The 20,319-nt window shown below is 43.3% G+C and overlaps 1 protein-coding gene across 4 annotated transcripts in view; it reads left to right on the top strand.

Annotated features, from left to right (window-relative positions):
* Window positions 1-1,445: 1,445 nt before the first annotated feature.
* The window catches only part of LOC127434769 (probable global transcription activator SNF2L2), an 89,972-nt gene continuing 71,098 nt past the window's right edge, over window positions 1,446-20,319 (top strand). For 2 of the 4 annotated variants that reach the window (XR_007896086.1, XM_051687735.1), the window contains exons 1-6: window positions 1,446-1,556; window positions 3,055-3,297; window positions 4,794-4,923; window positions 6,481-6,816; window positions 7,619-7,717; window positions 19,180-19,447. Coding sequence is in view for 3 of the 4 variants with exons in the window: in XM_051687735.1 (XP_051543695.1) it covers window positions 3,070-3,297; window positions 4,794-4,923; window positions 6,481-6,816; window positions 7,619-7,717; window positions 19,180-19,447 (1,061 nt within the window). In the remaining variant the exon portion in view is untranslated. Of the gene's footprint in view, window positions 1,557-3,054; window positions 3,298-4,137; window positions 4,632-4,793; window positions 4,924-6,480; window positions 6,817-7,618; window positions 7,718-15,954; window positions 18,169-18,881; window positions 19,023-19,179; window positions 19,448-20,319 lie in introns of those variants that run through there. The other 2 variants (XM_051687742.1, XM_051687753.1) reach the window with 2 other exon arrangements.

Genomic DNA, 20,319 nt, shown 5'->3' with positions numbered 1-20,319 from the left:
GACGATGGTTAGCCTATGTGGGATAGTGGTGTGCCGTAGAATTTATTTGTCGTAAAAAGTGTGCTGTGGCAGAAAAATGGTTGGGAAATACTGATTTAGTGTACACCTTTGTATGAAATCTTAAATTTTTTGGCAATTTTAAGTATTCTTCATTCCTCAAAACAATAATTGACTGACGAGTTTCTTTTTTGCCATTTTTGATCTAATATTGACCTGAAGACATGCCAGTCTATTGCATACTGTGGCAGCTCAAAAACAAACACAAAGACAATGTTAAGCTTCATTTAATGAACCAAATAGCTTTCAGCTGTGTTTGATATAATAGCAAGTGACTTTCTAGTACCAAATTAGCAATTTAGCATGATTACTCAAGGATAAGGTGTTGGAGTGATGGCTGCTGGAAATCAGGCCTGTCTAGATTTGATCAAAAATAATCAAATCTATATAATAGTGATGGTGCTGTTTGTTACATCAGTAATGTCCTGACTATACTTTGTGATCAGTTGAATACCACTTTGGTGAATTAAAGTACCAATTTCCTTCGAAAACAGCAAAATCTGTACATTATTCCAAACTTTTGGCCGCCAGTGTGTGTGTGTGTGTGTGTGTGTGTGTGTGTATGTATGTATATATATATATATATATATATATATATATATATATATATATATATGTACACACACATGCACACACACACACACACACAGCACATGAATATTATTTATATAAATAGATTTTATATCAACTACTAATAACTACTATTATTATTATGCTTATTAACACTACTTACCCTTCACAACTTACAGTTGAGTAACTTATCGATGCATTGCGCTTCATTGAATTCTTTTGCACTGACTCCCCCGTGTGGTGAGATTCCAAAACTACAGTTCTGCCAAAGTGACGCTTCAGAGCTATTTACAAGATAAAATACAATAAATAAATAAATGACAAATAGCATCTATCTATCTATCTATCTATCTATCTATCTATCTATCTATCTATCATGAAGCATCAGCTATATTTGAATTTTTTGTTTTGTTTAATGAGTTAATAGAACGCCTTTACTCAACAAACTAAACATTCTTGTTGTTGTGTATCAGGCATAATATGTCCCTTTGGTTTCGTTTCCATGCTTTTAACTTTTAAAACCTTTTCCCATTCTGTTTAGGCTCATCTCGCCTCTTTCCCACAGATGCTTGTTAACTCATACAGGCATGAAAACAAGACAAAAACAAACAATTCAGTCAACATTTTCAAGCGTGTAACCCCAAACCTCCGGACAGACAAGCGACTGTTCCAACACGTTCGGCGCGACGATTAAAAGCGTTTTGAAAGGCCCCGCCCCCAAATACATTACTACGTGATTGACGTATTCCTCAGCCAATCACACAGCAGGAATGACTGCTTTTCCTGCGCTCTCAACAAATAAGAAAAAAAACACACGAATTTCAACTTGTCAGCAATACAGTGAGGGGAGGGGACCAACATATGGCAGTCATATTTTTGAAGCTGAAATAATGTGTTAGACCTTTTATTGGGGTTTTACCTCGCAGAAGGTAACTAAGTTAAATACGCTTTGCTTGGACATTTATACTAATGTATATATGTCAGTGGGTAGCATTTATGGCGTTTTTTGTTGATAAAATGTAGCGGGCTAGCATGCTAACATAACTGTAACATAACATAGCTGGATTATATTCGACAGGGGGCTTTACTACTTGCTTGCTTTGAACTTTGACAAAAGAGGAAATCAGGTTAATGAACCGCACCTCTATGAAATGGCAAACTTGTTTTCTAATGTCAGGTAACCGAAAAGCAGGTATATTGTACATTAGTTGTTCGCCATGGTCGGTAGGTCCCAGAAAGTTTGTTGAGATTGAAGAAACCTGCAATGGCGTGAGGGGGAGACAGTCAGGACAGCAGATAGAGGAAGCCATGATCCGATCGATCAGCGCAACTCTCTCCAAATGTCATTCCTGCACTTTAAATGCGCGATAAACGCATGTGATTATCGATCAAATGCATTAATCATTTTTAGAAACATTTTTACTTACAGTATTATGGATGACGCCGACTTTCCCAAATAGTTGTCTTTTAAAGTTTCTAGACACCAAACATAGGCCTGCACGGGCGTATTTGTGCACTCAACTGTGAATAAATTGTTTATTCATAGTTCTTCTCTTAACTTCTGTTAATTTTTGCGCGAATGAACTTGTTTACAGTAATTTTACATTGAATGGTTAGATTATTTAATGTTTTATTAAATAGTAACATGCCTTTACATGATAAATGTTTGCTATTCACCCTATGCACATTTTTACCCTTGATCCGATGTCATTGACCTCTTAAATAGTAGGCGTGTCCGAGACAACTTTCGCGGGTAACTTTTATGCAAATGACCCGGGAAGAATTTGCGTAAAAACAAAATCTATTTAAAGGCTCTCTGTCTGTCTTTCCTTTATATATTACTTTGTGGGTGATCAAATGCCTTTCTCCTGTTTATTTTAATAAAATAAGAAACAAACAAATAAAGTAATCAGCCCTTACCATAATAACAATAAAGCAATAAACAGTGTTAGAAAATACATGTAACATAGTAAATAAAAATGGTTTTGAGACAGACTTTTTATTTCCTCATGGTGCTACCTCTTATATCAAGCATTATGCTATTATGCGTATGATACATATTGCATCATTATTCTAACAGGACTTGTCATGTCATTGTCATTGCTTCGGTATGTTGATTTTACCAAGGCCCAAAACTTTGTAAACTGGTAAAATCACTGTAACGTACAACCTCAAGTAGCATATTGCTTTTATAAATTGGTGCAGAATGATTATATAATAATTATTCCAATAAGTAATATAGTTCATTAGCCTGTAGACCAGGGGTGGGGTACCTTTTTTCTATCAAGAGCAATTCGAGTATTTACGAAATGATTTGCGGACCATACAATTGCTTGCAATATCTGATTGTGGGTTGAAATTATCGTACGCATGAACACAAACGCTTTTTGTTATTTTGCTTCTTACTTTTGTCCAACCTTCCCACAGGTTTTCAGTTAATAGATGTCCACCCCCATGGAGCCACCAATTGGAATGTCGCATGCTGGTCCTTCACCAGGCGTTGGCCTGTCCCCTGGGCCCATCCTTGTGCCCAGCCCTGGACCCGGCCCCTCTCCTGGCTCTGTACACAGCATGATGGGCCCCAGCCCAGGGCCCCCAAGTGTCCCACATGTTATGCTGGGCCAAGGACCTGGAGAATATTCTCAGGACAGCATGCACCCAATGCATAAGGTAGAGCAAGGGTCTTCAACAGGGGGTCCGCGGTGGTACCGCAGGGGGTCCGCAAATTATTATTTTATCCACCATTGGCATTTGTAATAATCACTCACTCGCACGCAAGTGACAGCGAGAGAGAGGAGTATGAATTTTAGTCTATCCACATGTTGAAGTCCTTTGCAGCTGCATGCCAAATCTTAAAGTGTGACTAAACAGCACTAGTCAGTAGAAGCACACAGCCTGGACAGACCCTTCACAGGACCACTACTCATCACGAGCTGCTCAGTGCATGACACATGAGGTTTAACAGTGCTGCAGTGGAGGGTCGCGTGAGTAAAGGCATCTGCTTTGCATTGGTCGTGTTGTGCAGTTGAGCAGATGACATCCTACAGTTTCTTTTATTATTAGTTGCCTTTTGTTTTCAGAACAATAGCTTACTTGCCTGATGTAAATAAATAGTTACCGCTGAGATTATCAAGATGGCATACACAGTCCTTAACGTTCCACACACACAAGACGGTGACTCCCAAGTCAACATAATTCAAGGTGCACTCAGTCATTGTTTTCCTCATTACAATTTTTACTCAGTGAAATGAACAGTAATTTTGAAATATATGTATAAAATCGATCACTCAAGACTCCTTTATAATAACCTTATAAAGGTTATTTTATTCTGCATGGACTGTTTCTGTCTGTTTTTCTTTCTTTCTGTCTGTCTTTCTGTCTGTTTGTCTGTCTGTCTGTCTGTGTCTATCTACTGTATCTGTCTGTCATTTTCTTTCTTTTTGGAGGAGGTTTGGCATAGGGACTAACAAGGAAAATTAAAAATGTCACTTCATGTCAAAAATGTTGCAGACCCCTGCTGTACGCCCTTCTGAAAAACCAACCTAAGCTGGTTGGCTGGTTTTAGCTGGTCGCCCAGCCTTGCTAGGCTGGTCAGTTAGCTGGTTTCAGAGGGGGTTCGAACACTTTTTAGCTGGTCAGGCTGGGAGACCAGCTAGCCTCCCATCTTAAACCAGCTTGGCCAGGCTGGGAGACTAGCTAAGACCAGCCTGACCATCCAAGACCACCCTGACCAGCTAAGTCCAGCCTGACCAAGTAAGACCGCCCTGACCAGCCTGATCAGCTATGTCCAGCCTGACCAAGTAAGACCACCCTGACCAGCTAAGTCCAGCCTGACCAAGTAAGACCACCCTGACCAGCTAAGACCAGCCTGACCGGCTAAGATCAGCATAATCAGCCTGACCAGCTAAAAAAAAGTGTTCAAAACCCCTTTAAAACCAGCCTGACCAGCTATGACCAGGCTGGGCGACCAGCTAAAACCAGCCAACCAGCTTATCTCCCATGAGGTAGAGGATTACTTTTGACATTCATTCATTTACAATAGTCCAATAGTTATACAATAAATGCAAAATCAGAAGAAATACATATAAATAAACTTAAAAGCACTTGTAGTGTTTGATGTAACTAGTATGACAGTAGTATAAATTGACTAATCTGCCTCTGTTCAGCCTATGGAAGGAATGCACGAGAAGGGGATGGGTGAAGATATGCACTATGGGCAGATGAAAGGGGTGGGGATGAGATCCCTGCACAGTGGCATGGGTCCTCCACAGAGCCCCATGGATCAACACAATCAAGGTACAATTACATATACACTACAATGTAATAACAAACAAAACAAAACAAAAAACACATTTTAACCTTAATTATAGTTCAGCTCACTAAAAGGTGCTCTTTTCCTTACGCACTTTGAAGGATGGTAGGTTGAACTTGTTCAGAACAGTAAACTAAGAGGTAATTAAAGGTAATTATCTGACAGAGTTTATTTATTGTGCACTTATCATGGGGGTGCCTTTATGTTCTACTAGTAATTATCCTTTTATCCATGATCTTTCATACTCTCTTCATTACTAAGGACATCACATCTATGGCCTTTACAGTTCTATTTGACCTGGAACATCTTACAAAATATTAATAATTAAAGAGATACTTCAACCAAAAATGAAAATTCTCTAATTTTTTACTCACCCTCATGATATCCCAGGTGTGAATGACTTTCTTTCTTCACCATAACACATCTAAAGAAAAATTGAAAAATATCTTAGCTCAGTAGGTGCTTAAAATGCAAGTGGATGGTGATCCGATTTTTAAAGCTCCAAAAATCACAGACAGTCAGCATAAACGTTATCAATACGACTCCAGAGGTTAAATTAATGTCTTCTAAAGAGACATGATCGTTTTTGGTGCGAAAAAGATCAATATTTAAGTACTTTTTTTTAACTCTAAATCATGCTTCCATTCTACAGTGGTATGCACATGTGACGTAATAGCATTAGCATTTGAAACACGTGAGAACTGACGCATGTGAGTCACAGCCGGAAGAGCAGCGCTGTTTACAAGTGAGAAGGAGGAATGCTGTACAGAAACTTGGTTGGTTTTGGTTTAGATCTGTATTTATCTGTTTCTTCACTCACAGTGTTGCATTTGTGTGCTTATCCTGGATGTCTCAACCAAGTGGAAAATGTGAGATTACCTTTGTATCATGGCAACGCAAATAAAAGTTCACTATTTAAAAGACACTTTGCAGAACAGCCAGCTTCAAAACAGGATGTTTCTTCATAACTATGGGCACTTTTGGCACATTTATTTTCTTCATACATCACATCTCGTATTTCATCTCAAGCAGACTCTTCACTGACACTTTTGATAAAAAATTGGTAACCAAGTATACAACTTTTGATAGAAGTGGTGCAGTTGTTGGTCATGAAAAAAATATTGGTCATGAAAAAAATAAAACCACAATTGAGCGACAGTCGTAATATGTGTAAAAAATGCATATGAACAATTATCACACAATAAATATTGAAATGGCTTATTATTTTTTCACTCTGTTTTTAAAAATGAAATAATTAATATTTTTATGATGGATTGAAAGATTGAAAATCTGGGTCAGGGACAATGATAAAACAATAATATCTATACAATAGGGTATTTGAAAGGTGGCAACCATAAATGATGAAGGCATTGTTTTATTGTGACCTTCATATAACAAAAAGAAGAAAAAAAACCTTGAAATGCTGGTTTGAATAAAAATCAATCCCTGTGAAATAAGTACCCATTGTTGAAGAAACACCCAACTACAGAATAAAACTTTTCTTTTCACAATTAATTTAGTGTTTTGTTTATGTCTGTTAGGATACATGTCTCCTCATCCCTCGCCAATGGGTCAGGTTCCTGAGCACGTGCCTAGCCCCATGTCAGGAGGAGGGCCAACACCACCGCAAATGCCTCAGGGTCAGTCGGGCCCCATGATACCCATGGATCCTCAGGGGATGGGACAGCAGGCCAGGGGTCAGTCTGCCTTCAGCCCAGTCCAGCTGCAGCAACTCAGGGCTCAGATTCTGGCTTATAAGATCCTAGGGCGTGGTCAGCCCCTTCCTGAGAATCTTCAATTAGCTGTGCAGGGCAAGAGGAGCCTCCCCACCATGCAGCAGCAGCCCAACAACAGCGGCCTCTACAACAGACCTCCAGGTGAATGCCGGAATTATTTGTAGAATTGCTTACAGGGAAGTGAATGAGTCAGGAATTAGTCTTATGGCTGTAGCAAACTAGTTTTGTTACCCTGAAAGTCAGGCTCAACAATATGGATTTTTAATGCTATGCTGGTTGGGCCAGTGGTTCTGATATTTTTTGTGCCTTGATGACATTTGTATGGACCCCAACACAAAAAAATTATACTATTTATACACAACTTTTTATACAGAAATAATGAGTTTATTTTTTAGCAAAATAAAACATTCTCATTAAATATTAAGTTTTCATTGAAAAAGAAAATGACAACTAATGATTTGTTTTGTTTTTACTCTGGAACAATAGCTAGAACTAATACAGCTGTAATGTACCTAAATGACAGCTATAAATTCATAAACACACTTACTGTGCAAAACATTACTGATTGGTTTATGCAAATTGTAATCAACCCATAAATTATACTTCCAACACTATTACATCTCATTATTGTTATTTCTGTCCTTGCAAAATTTGTGTTAGCCAGCTAGATAATGTTACCTTAGAGACATTTAACAATATTCTGTACAGTAACAATGCAGCAATGGCCTGATTAGGCAAGCGACAGTTCTGTCAACTGGTCTGAAACTTTCTCACACTGGATGTTTGGGCCATTCTTATTGTTTTAGTGTGAAAACTGATTATATTAAACAAATGAATAAATGTAGATATACAGTATTGGTCAGCTGAATATATATATATATATATATATATATATATGTACTATAGCTCTAACTGTTATTTTTAACATATGCTTTTTTGCTAGGTATGCCAATGCCTCATGGAGGGCCTGCAACTGGACCCCGTCCCACTCTAGCCATGCAGACTCACACACATAGTTCTGTGCCAAAACCGTGGCCTGAGGGTGGGATGTATTTATTCTCAAACAGTGGCTTCTATACATTAGGCTGTGGTATCATCAAATAATTTTAAGGAATACAATTTCAGTGTTTCTCCTAGGATTTCTTTCCTGCAGCGGTGCTGTTGTGCGTGGGTCCATGAGCCCGTAACGCCAGACCCGTATTTATGCACATCGTTGAAGGAATTGCTTGAAACGACCTTAGAATCATTGATGGGTTATTCACGTTCGGCTTGTCATGTGTGTGTTTATTTACTGGGAGCTTTTGAAGCTTGAAGGGCTCTGGAAGCCCAGATATCTGTAGTAAATCTGTCAAATAATGAAATGCCTCAATGCAGAAAATGACTTGCACAATTTTTAATAAACATGAATACAGGTAGATAGTGTAAACTTATTTACAGAACATACAAATATAACAACTATCAACACTGCTGAATCACTACATTAGTGGATCTCAACTGGTTTTGCTATGGGACCCAGATTTTACATTCGTGTCCCAACACAGTAAAAAACATTAACTGTATTTACTGTAGCCTGGGTGCAATTTTCTTTGATCTTTTATAGTCTTGTTCATGGTTTTGATTAGTATGTGTGCATCAAGTGCCATTATTTTTGTTGTTGATGTCAACAACAAAAGATACAGGAAGTTTTTCTCTCCCCCTTTTAAAAGTGGATTAGCCTATTTATTTACTGTATATGAGCCTATAATTATTCTGTTTATTTCCTAATATCAAATGTAATTTAAACAGAACATATATTAACAGGAGGAAAACTTTGTCCATATTTTGTCCATAACTCTTGGAGGTCCAGACTTTAAAGCCCTTAATGAACTTGCCCTTATATTTACAGTGCAAAGCCATAGAAGCACTGGTACATAGATGGCTCCTCATTACCATGGTTAGGTCATTGTAGCTAGTCTTTCTAAAATAATAATAATAGTAATAATAAATATAGCTTTAAGCAGCAATACCGTGGTCAAGCCAATTATCGGCAGCATGAGCAGCGAAAGAAGCATCGTGACACATAAGTTAGAATTCTGATGAATGCTGTAGGAGTTAAAGATAAAAAAACAAACCTCTATGGCCATGTTTCTCAAGATACACTACTGTTCTATTTGTGTGTACTAGTTGCACATGAAAATCTCTGTCATCGGCAGAACAAAAGTGCTTGCTCTTTTGGCTGTTATTACATTGATAAATACTTAAGTTTGTGCAGAGGGTGTTAAGTGCAACATTGCACACTATACATTGTTTTGTGTATTCTCAAGCACTTTGTAGGATTTTTTGGAAAAAATTGGAAATGAGTTATGTGCAATACATTTATAGACATCTATGTAATATTTAGTTTAATCCAATTTAAAAAAAAAAAAAAAAAAAAAGTTAATGTTCATGTTGATTGGACAAATGTTATAGGAGTAATAGCAACAACAAAACGTTTACATAAAATCAAATCATGGCCAACCATGGTATCATTGTTCTCTGCATGACCCACACAATCTAACAAGACCAGTCTCACAAAAATGCAAACATACAACCTCAAGTCCATTTTGGTGTGCTCAATGTCAAATTTGTTGATGATTGGCCAATGGCTGCCATGTTTCACAATATATGCAACTGTCCTCATGATCAATGATGGCAACTCCCACAAAGACACTGAATGCAAAGACACTGCATGCAAATTTTGAAATTAATCGGACCAGTGTTTCTATATTTATAGCCACTTTCATATTGTTCCCTGATATAGCGCACCAAATGGCCAAACCCTACAACTTTTTCTGTGTGTTCTCAGGTTGAGCCCTTATATAAGTGTGTCAAGTTTGGTGGATATATCTCATTTTACTTAAGAGTTTAATCAATTTACGTAAAAGCAGAGACCACTTTTAAAATTCATCAGCCTGTTTTTGTCATTTACGAACAAAATTTTGCCATGTTCTCTTTTAACTTAAGAAATTTACTAATGATGCTTCTTATTTTGGTGGTTTCGTTCCAATCGAACGAACAGCTTTGAAGCAGTTCACTAAACTATTTTTGGAACTATTTTCGAAGTGGTAACAGGCCATAAGGCAAACCATAGCAAATATGGTATTGTTGCGCTTGGCAAGTCCTCCTGAACTTAACGAGACCAGTCCTGTGAAAACAGACCAACGCCACTAAAAGTTATAATCTCACAAAGTAAAAAAAAAAAAAAAAAAAGATTTTTTCCACCACTAGGTGGCGCCGGATCCAAACTTTTCAGGCACCTTCAGGGCATGGTCCTGATAACACTTACAAAGTTTCGTAACAATACGCCAATGCGTTCATAAAATACAGTGTTTTGCAACAAAATTTAAAATGGCTGACACCCAAAATGGCCTACATGGGAAAATTGGGTATCATTTGACTCGGAATGTTTCACTGAATATAAAGAGACCAGTTTTATAATTTGTGGCCAAAGCGTTCAAGAGTTATAAACCAAAATAGCAGTTTTTTCTATCTCTTGACCAGTAGGGCGCAGTGTGGCAAAACGCTGCAGGTGACCTAAAGGCATGATGGCGATGACACATACCAAGTATTGTCACAATCCATCAAAGTGTTGCGGAGATACAGCATGAAGTCCATTTTGGCGTGCTAGCCATCAACTTTGTGAAACCATTTCTCAGGAACAATTTCAAACATAGAAGAAAAAGTGCTAACTTTTGTGTAGCTCTATCTCATGATCGCTTTAAAATTTTTTGGTGGAAATCGGACAAAAATTGTAGGAGGAGTAGCGAAGTTATTAGCATAAATGTGTGAAAATTTGACCTGTTGGTGGCGCTAAAGGGTTTGAGTTACAGACTCCAAATTTGCTGTGGTATCAGTTCAGTCCTCTAGCTGTGTGCAAAATTTCATAACTTTCCTGCAAACAGTTCTATGGGCTGCCATTGACTCCCATGGCAGGAAAAAAAACGTCATGGTTACTTTCGTAACCTCCGTTCCCTGATGGAGGGAACGAGACGTTGTGTCGATGTAGTGACACTAGTGGTCACTCTTGGGAGCCCCAAACACCTCTGATCTTTTTTTTAAAGGGCCAGTGAGAATTGGCGAGTGGAATTTGCATGCCGCTCCCCCGGACATACGGGTATAAATGGAGCTGGTATGCAACCACTCATTCAGGTTTTGTGCTGAGGAGCCGAGATAGGGTCCCGGCCATTTCAGCAGGTAGTGCAGCATTGTGGCAAGAGGGACACAATGTCTCGTTCCCTCCATCAAGGAACGGAGGTTACGAAAGTAACCATGATGTTCCCTATCTGTCACTCACTCGACATTGTGTCGATGTAGTGACACTAGGGGTCCCTATACAAAATGCCACAACTAACTGAACGGTATAACGTGAAGTGGCGGTATGTGACGGGCAGACTGCTGTGTGACTCGTGGCCAGCGCACCAGGTTGTCACGTAACCTTCCCCAACGCTCTTTTTGAGCATCGAACAGTCCTTCAGGAACAAGTCGACTGCCCAACGAAGAGGTGGACAGGCTAGCCCAGCCGAGGCCTCTTTTCCTTATCTTTTCTCCCAAAAAGAGTGGAATTTGTTAACTGACTGGGAGCCCTAAGTGTCTATGTTGAGGGGGTGTCACTCCCAAGGGGAAGACACCGCGGAGACCACACCCCGCCCAAAAAAGGGGGTGGGTGTATTTTGAGTGGAAATACGTCACATGGTCTTTACCGAGCCTTGTCGGAAGTATGTCATGTGGAGAGGTCCCATGGTGGGTCCTATCCAATGGGGGAGTTCTACAAAGCATGGTGACCGAGGGCAGAGGGGCCCCTGCCAAAGGAAGACGCAGTTTACCGACAGAGAAACGATTTTGCGGAAAATATCACATGGGGTTGCCTTCGGGGAAACATTGCATGCGGAGCACCTACCTCAGTACAGGGCCTCATTAGCGCACTTAATGAGCCGGCAGCGAGTTTCTCCGCAAACTCGATTGCCACAGAGCTAAGGAGGAAAGTCATCCAGGGATCACAGTCTGTGAACACTACTAGGAGTCAAGAGCGCACGTCTTCCCCTCAAAGGAGGGGAAAGGCGCTATGCGCAAGCGGTACACCAGGCCAGTTGTCCCGGAACTTACCTGCTCGTGCCTGCCACTACTCAGGATGAGACCGGCTCAACCTGGAGATTGTAGAACCTCGCAAAGGTGCTGGGTGCTGCCCAGCCCGCTGCTCTGCAGATGTCTGCCAAAGAGGCCCACTGGCCAGGGCCCAGGAGGCCGCCACACTCCTGGTAGAGTGGGCTCGTAACCCCTCAGGGGGTGGCATGTTCTGAGCCTGATATGCCATCGTGATGGCGTCAATGACCCAGTGGGTGATCCTCTGTTTGCAGACAGCTCTTCCTTTTCGCTGTCCACCAAAGCAAACAAAGAGCTGCTCGGAGCTTCTAAAGCTTTGCATGTGATCCAAATAGATGCGTAAAGCTCGCACTGGACACAGCAACGCCAAGGCTGGGTCTGCCTCCTCCTGGGGCAGCGCTTGCAGGTTCACCACCTGATCCCTAAAAGGGGTCGTAGGAACCTTGGGCACATAGCTCGGTCGGGGTCTCAGTATCACGTGAGAGTAACCCAGACCGAAATCCAGGCACAATTCGCTGACAGAACGCCTGCAGGTTCCCTAGCCTCTTGATGGAAGTGAGCGCAGTCAGGAGGGCAGTCTTCAAAGAGAGCGCCTTAAGCTCAGCTGACTCCAAGGGCTCAAAGGGAGCTCCCCATAGACCCTGAAGGACTACAGAGAGGTCCCACGGGGGGACGAGGCGCGGTCTAGAGGGGTTCAACCTCCTAGCGCCTCTCAGAAACCTGATGATCAAGTCGTGCTTCCCCAAGTACTTACCATCTACCGCATCATGATGAGCCGAAATAGCGGCTACATACACCTTCAAGGTGGAGGGGTATCTCTGGAGGTCTTCGCGTCGGGAAGAACACCACTTAGTGAACAGACGCCACTTCAAGGCATACAGGCGCCTCGTAGAGGGAGCCCTAGCCTGAGTGACCGTGTCTACCACCGTGGGCGGTAGGCCACTTAAGTCCTCCGCATATTGTCCAAGGGCCAGACGTGGAGATTCCAGAGGTTTGGTCATGGGTGCCAGATGGTGCCCCATCCCTGAGAAAGAAGGTCCTTCCTCAGGGGAATTCGCCGGGGGGGGGTCTGTCACAATGAGCGTGAGATCCGAGAACCATGTCTGGGTGGGCCAGTACGGTGCTACTAGGATGGCCTGCTCCCTGTCCTCCCTGACCTTGCACAGGATCTGTGCAAGTAGGCTCACTGGGGGAAATGCATACTTGCGTAGTCCAGGGGGCCAGCTGTGTGCCAACACGTCTATACTGAGAGGTGCCTCGGTCAGGGCGTACCAAAGCAGGCAGTGGGAGGATTCTGGAAGCAAACCGGTCTACCTATGCTCGACCGAATCGACTCCAAATCAGCTGGACCACCTGAGGGTGGAGTCTCCACTCTCCCCTGAGGGTAACCTGACGTGACAGCGCGTCCGCTGCAGTGTTGAGGTCGCCCGGGATGTGAGTGGCTCATAGCGACTTGAGGCGCTGCTGACTCCAGAGGAGGAGACGGCGAGCGAGTTGTGACATGCAATGGGAGTGTAGACCACCTTGGCGGTTGATGTATGCTACCGTCGCTGTGTTGTCCCAAGGCAGTTGATGTGCCAACGCAGCCGTGGGCCAGTCCAAGAGCCGGCAGCTGTGTGCCCGTTGCATACGGTGCCCCAGCCCGTCTTAGAGGGGTCTGTTGTAACCACGATGTACCTGGAGACCTGCCCTAGGGGAATTCCTGCCTGTAGAAATGCCAGGTCGATCCAAAGGCTGAAGAGGCGGCGATAGACCGGCGTGATGATCACGCGATGTGTCCCGCGGCGCCATGCCAATCTCGGGACTCGAGTCCAAAGCTAGTGCTGAAGCGGTCTCATATGCATCAACCCGAGCAGTGTGGCCGCCGCTGAGGTTGCCATATGCCCTAGGAGCCTCTGAAAGTGTTTCAGTGGAACCGCTGTTTTCCATCTGAACGCCTTCAGACAGTTCAGCACCGACTGTGCGTGCTTGTTCATGAGGCACGCTGTCATCGAGACTGAGTCCAACTCCAAACCGAGAAAAGAAATGCTCTGAACCGGGGAGAGCTTGCTCTTTTCCCAGTTGACCTGAAGCCCCAGTCGGCTGAGGTGCCGAAGCACACGGTCCCTGTGTGCGCACAGTGACTCTCGAGAGTGAGCTAGGATCAGCCAGTCGTCGAGATAGTTGAGGATGCGGATGCCCACTTCCCTTAGCAGGGCAAGGGCTGCCTCTGCGACCTTCGTGAAGACGCGAGGGGACAGGCCGAAGGGGAGGACCTTGTACTGGTATGCCTGGTCTTTGAAGGCAAACCACAGGAAGGGTGTGTGTCGAGGTAAAATTTACGCTTTTGCATCAGCATCTCGAGTCTGTGCAAAGCCCGGTTCAGTACTTGCAGGTCCAGGATTGGTCGCAACCCACTGCCTTTCTTTGGTACGATGAAGTAAGGGCTGTAGAACCCTTTCTTCACCTCGGCTGGAGGGACAGGCTCTATCGCGCCCTTGCGCATAATGTTAGCGATCTCCGCACGCAAGGTAGTGGCATTCTCGCCCTTCACCAAGGTGAAGCGGATGCTGCTGAACCTGGGCGGGCGCCTGGCGAACTGAATCATGTAGCTGAATCGGACAGTCCAGGACAGCCATCGCGACGGGTTGGAAAGCGCGAGCCACGCGCCCAGACTCCGGGCGAGGGGGACCAATGGAATGATCACGTCGGACGTACCGGCGGGTGGGGCCTTACGGCGGGGCGGATCTCGAGGTGCCACGTTGAGGGGATTCGAGCCCCGTGGCCGTGCTGAGTCCAGGGACATCGAAGCACTTACCTGGCTCCTGTCGCTCACCATAAGATTGGCCGGGGGGGGGGGGGGAGGAACATCGTCCCTGTAGTCCACCGGAACCAACCCTGTGTGGGCTTGTTTGTGCCACAGCTGGGCGCACAGGGGCGGGGGGTCCGCCGCTGGAGCACCATACCTGCAAAACCAGGATGGTGGATGGTGGTCGTGACGACGGACTTGCGCACCGGATATGTGACCCAGGAAATGAGAAAACCACTCTTTTGTCAAACTTCTGGGTACAGCAGCCTCTGGGGCGTGCAGCGACAAAAGATTCTCCTCCCGGCCCTCCAACGGGGGATGGAGTGGTCTGTTCGCCAACTCTAGAGAAGTGGATCTCCTCGCCCCTGGGTCGCCTGTCTCGGGGGTGCTTCGAAGCCTTTCTCGGGTTCTTGGCCGGCTGCGAGATGGGCGGCGTCTGTTTCCTGCATAGGGCTCCACGCCGGAGCCAGGCCACAGGAGCGGGCTGCGGCGGAGCCGGTGTTATTGCTGCTGCATGATGACGCCCTTGGCGACAAGCAGACGGGGAGCGGGGTCTTAAGCTGCACTGGGGCAGGATATGTTGTAAGGCCTCTGTCTGCTTTTTCACCGCCGAAAACTGCTGGGCAAAGTCCTCAATGGTGTCGCCAAACAGGCCCACCTGGGAAATGGGGGCATCAAGGAACCATGCCTTGTCTGCCTCTCCCATCTCAACCAAGTTGAACCAAAGGTGGCACTCCTGGACCACCAGGGTGGACATCGCATGCCCAAGAGAGTAGCGAGAGCGGGGGAGCTGAAAGATCGGGACCGGGCAGTAAAAGGTGCCTCCCACGATCTTGTCAGCTCCTCATGAACTTCGTGGAGCGGGGTGTGGCTTCGTGGGCGGTGCCCTGAGCCCAGGAACCAATCGTTGAGTCACGAATGCAAGCCGCGACCGCAACGTTGCCATGGTTATGTTCTCGCAATGAGGACATGATCCATTCACGAACGATGTCTCCGCGTGGGCAGCGACCGCAACCTGGAATAACACACATACGGAAAGGCATCTTTAAAAAGACGTTCCGTGTGTGCCACTCTTTTAGAAAGAAAATATACTCTATTAGAATATACTCTTTTAATATGTTCTGCCGAAGCACCCAGGGGCGTTCTCTGCAAACCACAGATGCAGAGGGGGAGAAGCCGCTGAAATGTGCCGTAAAATCCAGCAGAGAGAGGTGAATGAACTCGGCGGATGAATTCAGTTCAATTAATAGAACCGCTCGGCTCCGAAGAGAAAATCTGAATGAGTGGTTGCATACCAGCTCCTTTTATACCCGTATGTCCGGGGGAGTGGCATGCAAATTCCACTTGCCAATTCTCACTGGCCTTTTAAAAAAAAAGATCAGAGGTGTTTGGGGCTCCCAAGAGTGACCCCTAGTGTCACTACATCAACACAACGTCGAGTGAGTGACAGACAGGGAACAGAATAATAAGAACACTAACGATTACAATATCGTAATAAAAATGAGGTCTAATAGATTGTAGCTAATTTATTTTATATGAAGCTGTAACATTTTTGTCAAAATATCACAGTTACTGTAACTACTGTAAAATTGTGATACATTTTAGTAAGGATGATGATGTTTAGCCTAATTTGAAAAACCTTTATTTTAGCGCATAGCACAGTGTTGCTGTTTTCCTCCTCAGTGCTGTTTGGCATGTTGGGGCTGTCTACTGTTTGAGGTGTTTAGCTTCCTCCATAGTGCTTTAAACTAGAAAATTCTCTCTAGAATTCAAATGGGTCGCATCAGTTTTGTGGTCTGCGGCACAATATCAAGGGAAGTCGGAACGCTCGATACGTGCGCTCCAGAGTTATCAGTAGGCTTTAATCGCACCATGAAAATACCGCGCCAAAACTGAGATTATCATTAAGGCAGCCTGAAATTTCGCTTGGGCGGCTGCCGAAAATTTTTCAGTGGAGGGATAACCATGGCATTGTTCTTTCCCTGCTTATGAACCATGTGAAATTTCAGCAGCAGCGCTCATAATTTAGCAGTGGCAGTGTGCTGCTGAATGCATATATAGGGGAAACACTGAATTTTCCTGCTAACTAAACTTGTTTTACATTCTTTGCACATGACAACGGAAGGGTTTATTGTAAAATTCTGCTGTCTGTTGAATAAACTCTTTCAAAGATCTTACTCCAAAAATGCATGCTTGACACTGACCAAAAAATAGCAAATTTGGACTCAATCTTATATTCAGCAAATATATATGTCAGCAAAGTGCTCTTTAATAGAAACTTTTAAAAGAATTACAACTTTTAAATGAAATGTCATGGGTCAACAGAGGTTAAACGACTTCCCCATCTTTATAGATGAAAATTAACTCTTGCATGAACTGCCATATCTCGGCAGGAAGGTCACTTATTTCTTTTCCATTGAGCTTCATTGGTGTGTCAATCTGATTGAATTCCAATGCGCTTTGATTGTCTGTACTTAAAGGTCAATGTTCAGTTGATTGAATTGTAGGATTTTGCTGTTCAGGTGTTGCTGATTTGACTTGTAGTAAACCTCAATAATTGTGCAGTATTCATTATAATTAATTTGGGATTAGTTGTTCATGTGGGAGATAATCCAATAAGGCCAACCAGTGTTTTTAATTCATTTTTGCTTGATATAAATAGACTTGGAATGTTTGCGTGTGCCCTCATTATGTTTACATGCACAAATTTTTGTAAATCCGAATAAATTCAGTCCGATTGCTGATTCCGAATGTACTGTTTATATGTCACCTAAATTTTGCAATCCGATACAAATATCCGTTTACATGTGCATTACATGTATTCCGAACAAAACTTCTGTGTGTGTGAAGAGCGTCAGTCGTTGCGTTCTGGAGAAGCAGAGAAAGGATAAGAAAGTGAGAATGGCACCAAAAGCTGTAATTAGCATTTTTGCTATGTTGAGATATCTAAAAAATATGCCAGAAAAGCTTTCTTCTTATGTTACTCACTCTACTTGGCAAACGAAGAATTAGAAGCAGCGTCTAATGTTGTAACGTTGATGGGAAGGACGAGACGAGAGAGTGTGGACCCCCCCCCCCAAAAAAAAGGGGCGGGTCCTGAAGCCCAAAATTAAGAGGATGACACCGAAGGCCAGGGAGGAGCCAGTGGACGATCAGGAGGCCTGGGAGGGGCCACAAGTCAGGGACAGGGTCAGGAGGCCTGGGAGGCGGCCACAGGGTAGGGACAGGGTCAGGAGGCCTGGGAGGCGGCCACAGAGCCACAGTTGGTTCAGGAGACAGAGCTAAAGATGGAGCGGGCAGAGCCGAAGGAGGAACAGGGAATTGAGTTCCAGGAGGAGGGTCCGGAGGTGGAGCGGGTGGAGCCACAGGAGGAGCAGGGAATTGAGTTCCAGGAGGAGGATCCAGAGGCGGAGCGGGCAGAGCTGCAGGAGGAGCACAGGTTTGTGTTTCAGGAGGAAGATCCGGAGGCGGAGCGGGCAGAGCCACAGGAGAAAGAGGCTCTGGGATAGTGGATGGAACCACTGGAGGAGTTGTCTTTGGAAGAGCGGATGGAAGAAATGCTTTAAATATGGTTTTGACATCAGGAAGTGAGTGAACACAGCAATACAACACAGAACACTGTAAAGCTGCACCTGCTGCTTAAAGTCCCAATAAAGAATGACACAACGTTCTTTTTTGCTTTATGTGATGTCATAAAAGAACATATGTGCCCTACAGAATATTTAGTGCGAGCCCGCATACACTTAATAATGCGTTTTGTCATTGCTTTGCATAAATTAGTTTCCCGCGAAGAGTATCATGTATAAACATACATACGCACCACATCTCTGCGCATGAGCGCAAGGTATTTTAGAGTAACATTGAGAAAGTAGTCGGATTCAAATGTTTACATGGCTAATATTTTTCTTTTAATAAGAATATTTTAGGTCTACACAACCGTCTTCAATCAGACTGAAAATTTCATTTGGATCCAGCTCAATCTGAAAATTTTTGTGTTTACATGAAGGCTTTTCTATCCGATTGAACTATCAGTCGGATTATAAACGGATCATTTGATTGCATGTAAACGTAGCCACTGTAGGTTTGGTAACAGATTGATTGTGCTATACCAGAACAAAAGAGCCAGGGACACCACTGTTCTCTTTCTTTTGAACTGAGCCTCTTGTATCCATCTCTTCTCTGAATGCCCTCATTTAGCTTGAGAATTGACTGCTCTTTCTGAAGTTTGTTTAAAGGTGTTGAACTTAGCTTGAAACAGCTCATACGAGTCCTTGTAAAGTTTTTTTTTTTTTTTTTTCAGGGGTGGACGTCAATTCACACTTCTTTGAACTCTCTCAAAACCTGTCAGCAACAGCTTTGAAGAACTCTTTGAATATGATCAAACATTCTAACGACAATGGGCTACTGATATAGGCAACATTACTTATGCTGTTTCATAATGGTGCATTATATTGATATGTACTGTTACTGTACTAACAATACTGTATTGATTGCTGCAAGCATACTGCTTGTTTGCATTCATGAACATACCATAGGTAGACGTGACATTTTGATAAATCCCTGAAGACTTTCATGAAGTACATATCCTTTCTTTTCAGGTCAAGGGGCAGAGACTCCCAGTGCCTCACAGAAGCTGCCAATTCCAACTCCCAGCGGCAGACCATCTCCAGCTCCCCCACTGGTCCCCGCTGCCACCCAACCTGTCCCCAGCACCTTCCTCACCCCCCAACCTCAACCTCAGTCGCAGTCAGTACCAGGCCAGCCCTCACTCATCATACAGCTCCAGCAGAAACAGAACCGCATCACCCCTATTCAGAAACCTCAGGGTCTGGACCCTGTGGAACTCTTACAAGAGAGGGAGCACCGGTATGTGACAAGTAATCTGCATTGCCTTAAAGGGATTGTTCTGCTTTTTATTATGAATAATTGAAATATTTTGCCAGTAGTTTGGTAGTAACACTTAATTAAATAAAATCAAAGCGAACAAACATTGCTCTCCATTTTTACCATTTGGATTTCGAGCTTTGTTGCCTGGCAACAGTGATAAATAGGTTCCCATGACACTAAATTAATGACAATTGCATTTTATAAACTTATCACAGTTTGAATAAACATTACAATGTGTGAAATCAGACCAATGAGGGCAAGGGAAGGGAGTACAATCAAATTTGGGTTTAAACTTGAGCAAACATTCTGCATGTGTGAAAATATATGTATATGTGTGTAAACCAACCCATTGCTCTGTCATCAGCACTTTCATTGTTTTTGTGTGCTGTAATTAATTTTAGAGGAGGGTGAGGAACTTTAATGTTTCTGGGGTTTGTGAAGTTTTTCAAAAGTTGTTTGATTACATGGTCTTGCACTAAGCAACGAACATGTGTTGATTGTTTGGTGCTGATGTACCTTGAAGACACTCTTTCCTTTGCTGTCGGGGCTATACATTTTTTAAAGAGTGAAAGGTTCAGATCTTTCTGTTAATTTATACTTCTTGAGAGGTTGAGAAGTACTAGAAATTATTAATGCCTGGAAAGTGCATGTCAGTTCACCTTCAGGGGCCTCTGTCCAACAATACCTTATGATCTGTGGTTGATTGACAGTTTTTGGTTTCATTAGTGCACTGAATGTCCATGGTACATCTCTATCATTCTGGGGGGAAAAATAAAACTTTTTTTGGTCTACAAATAGCTAGACAATGCAGGTATCTTGATACATGTTTGAAGTTCTTTTTAAGTTTTTTT

Source organism: Myxocyprinus asiaticus, chromosome 4, assembly GCF_019703515.2.
Source record: "Myxocyprinus asiaticus isolate MX2 ecotype Aquarium Trade chromosome 4, UBuf_Myxa_2, whole genome shotgun sequence".
NCBI lineage: Eukaryota > Metazoa > Chordata > Actinopteri > Cypriniformes > Catostomidae > Myxocyprinus > Myxocyprinus asiaticus.
Note: the sequence above shows the minus strand (reverse complement) of the source record. Positions and strands in the feature narration are given on the sequence as shown.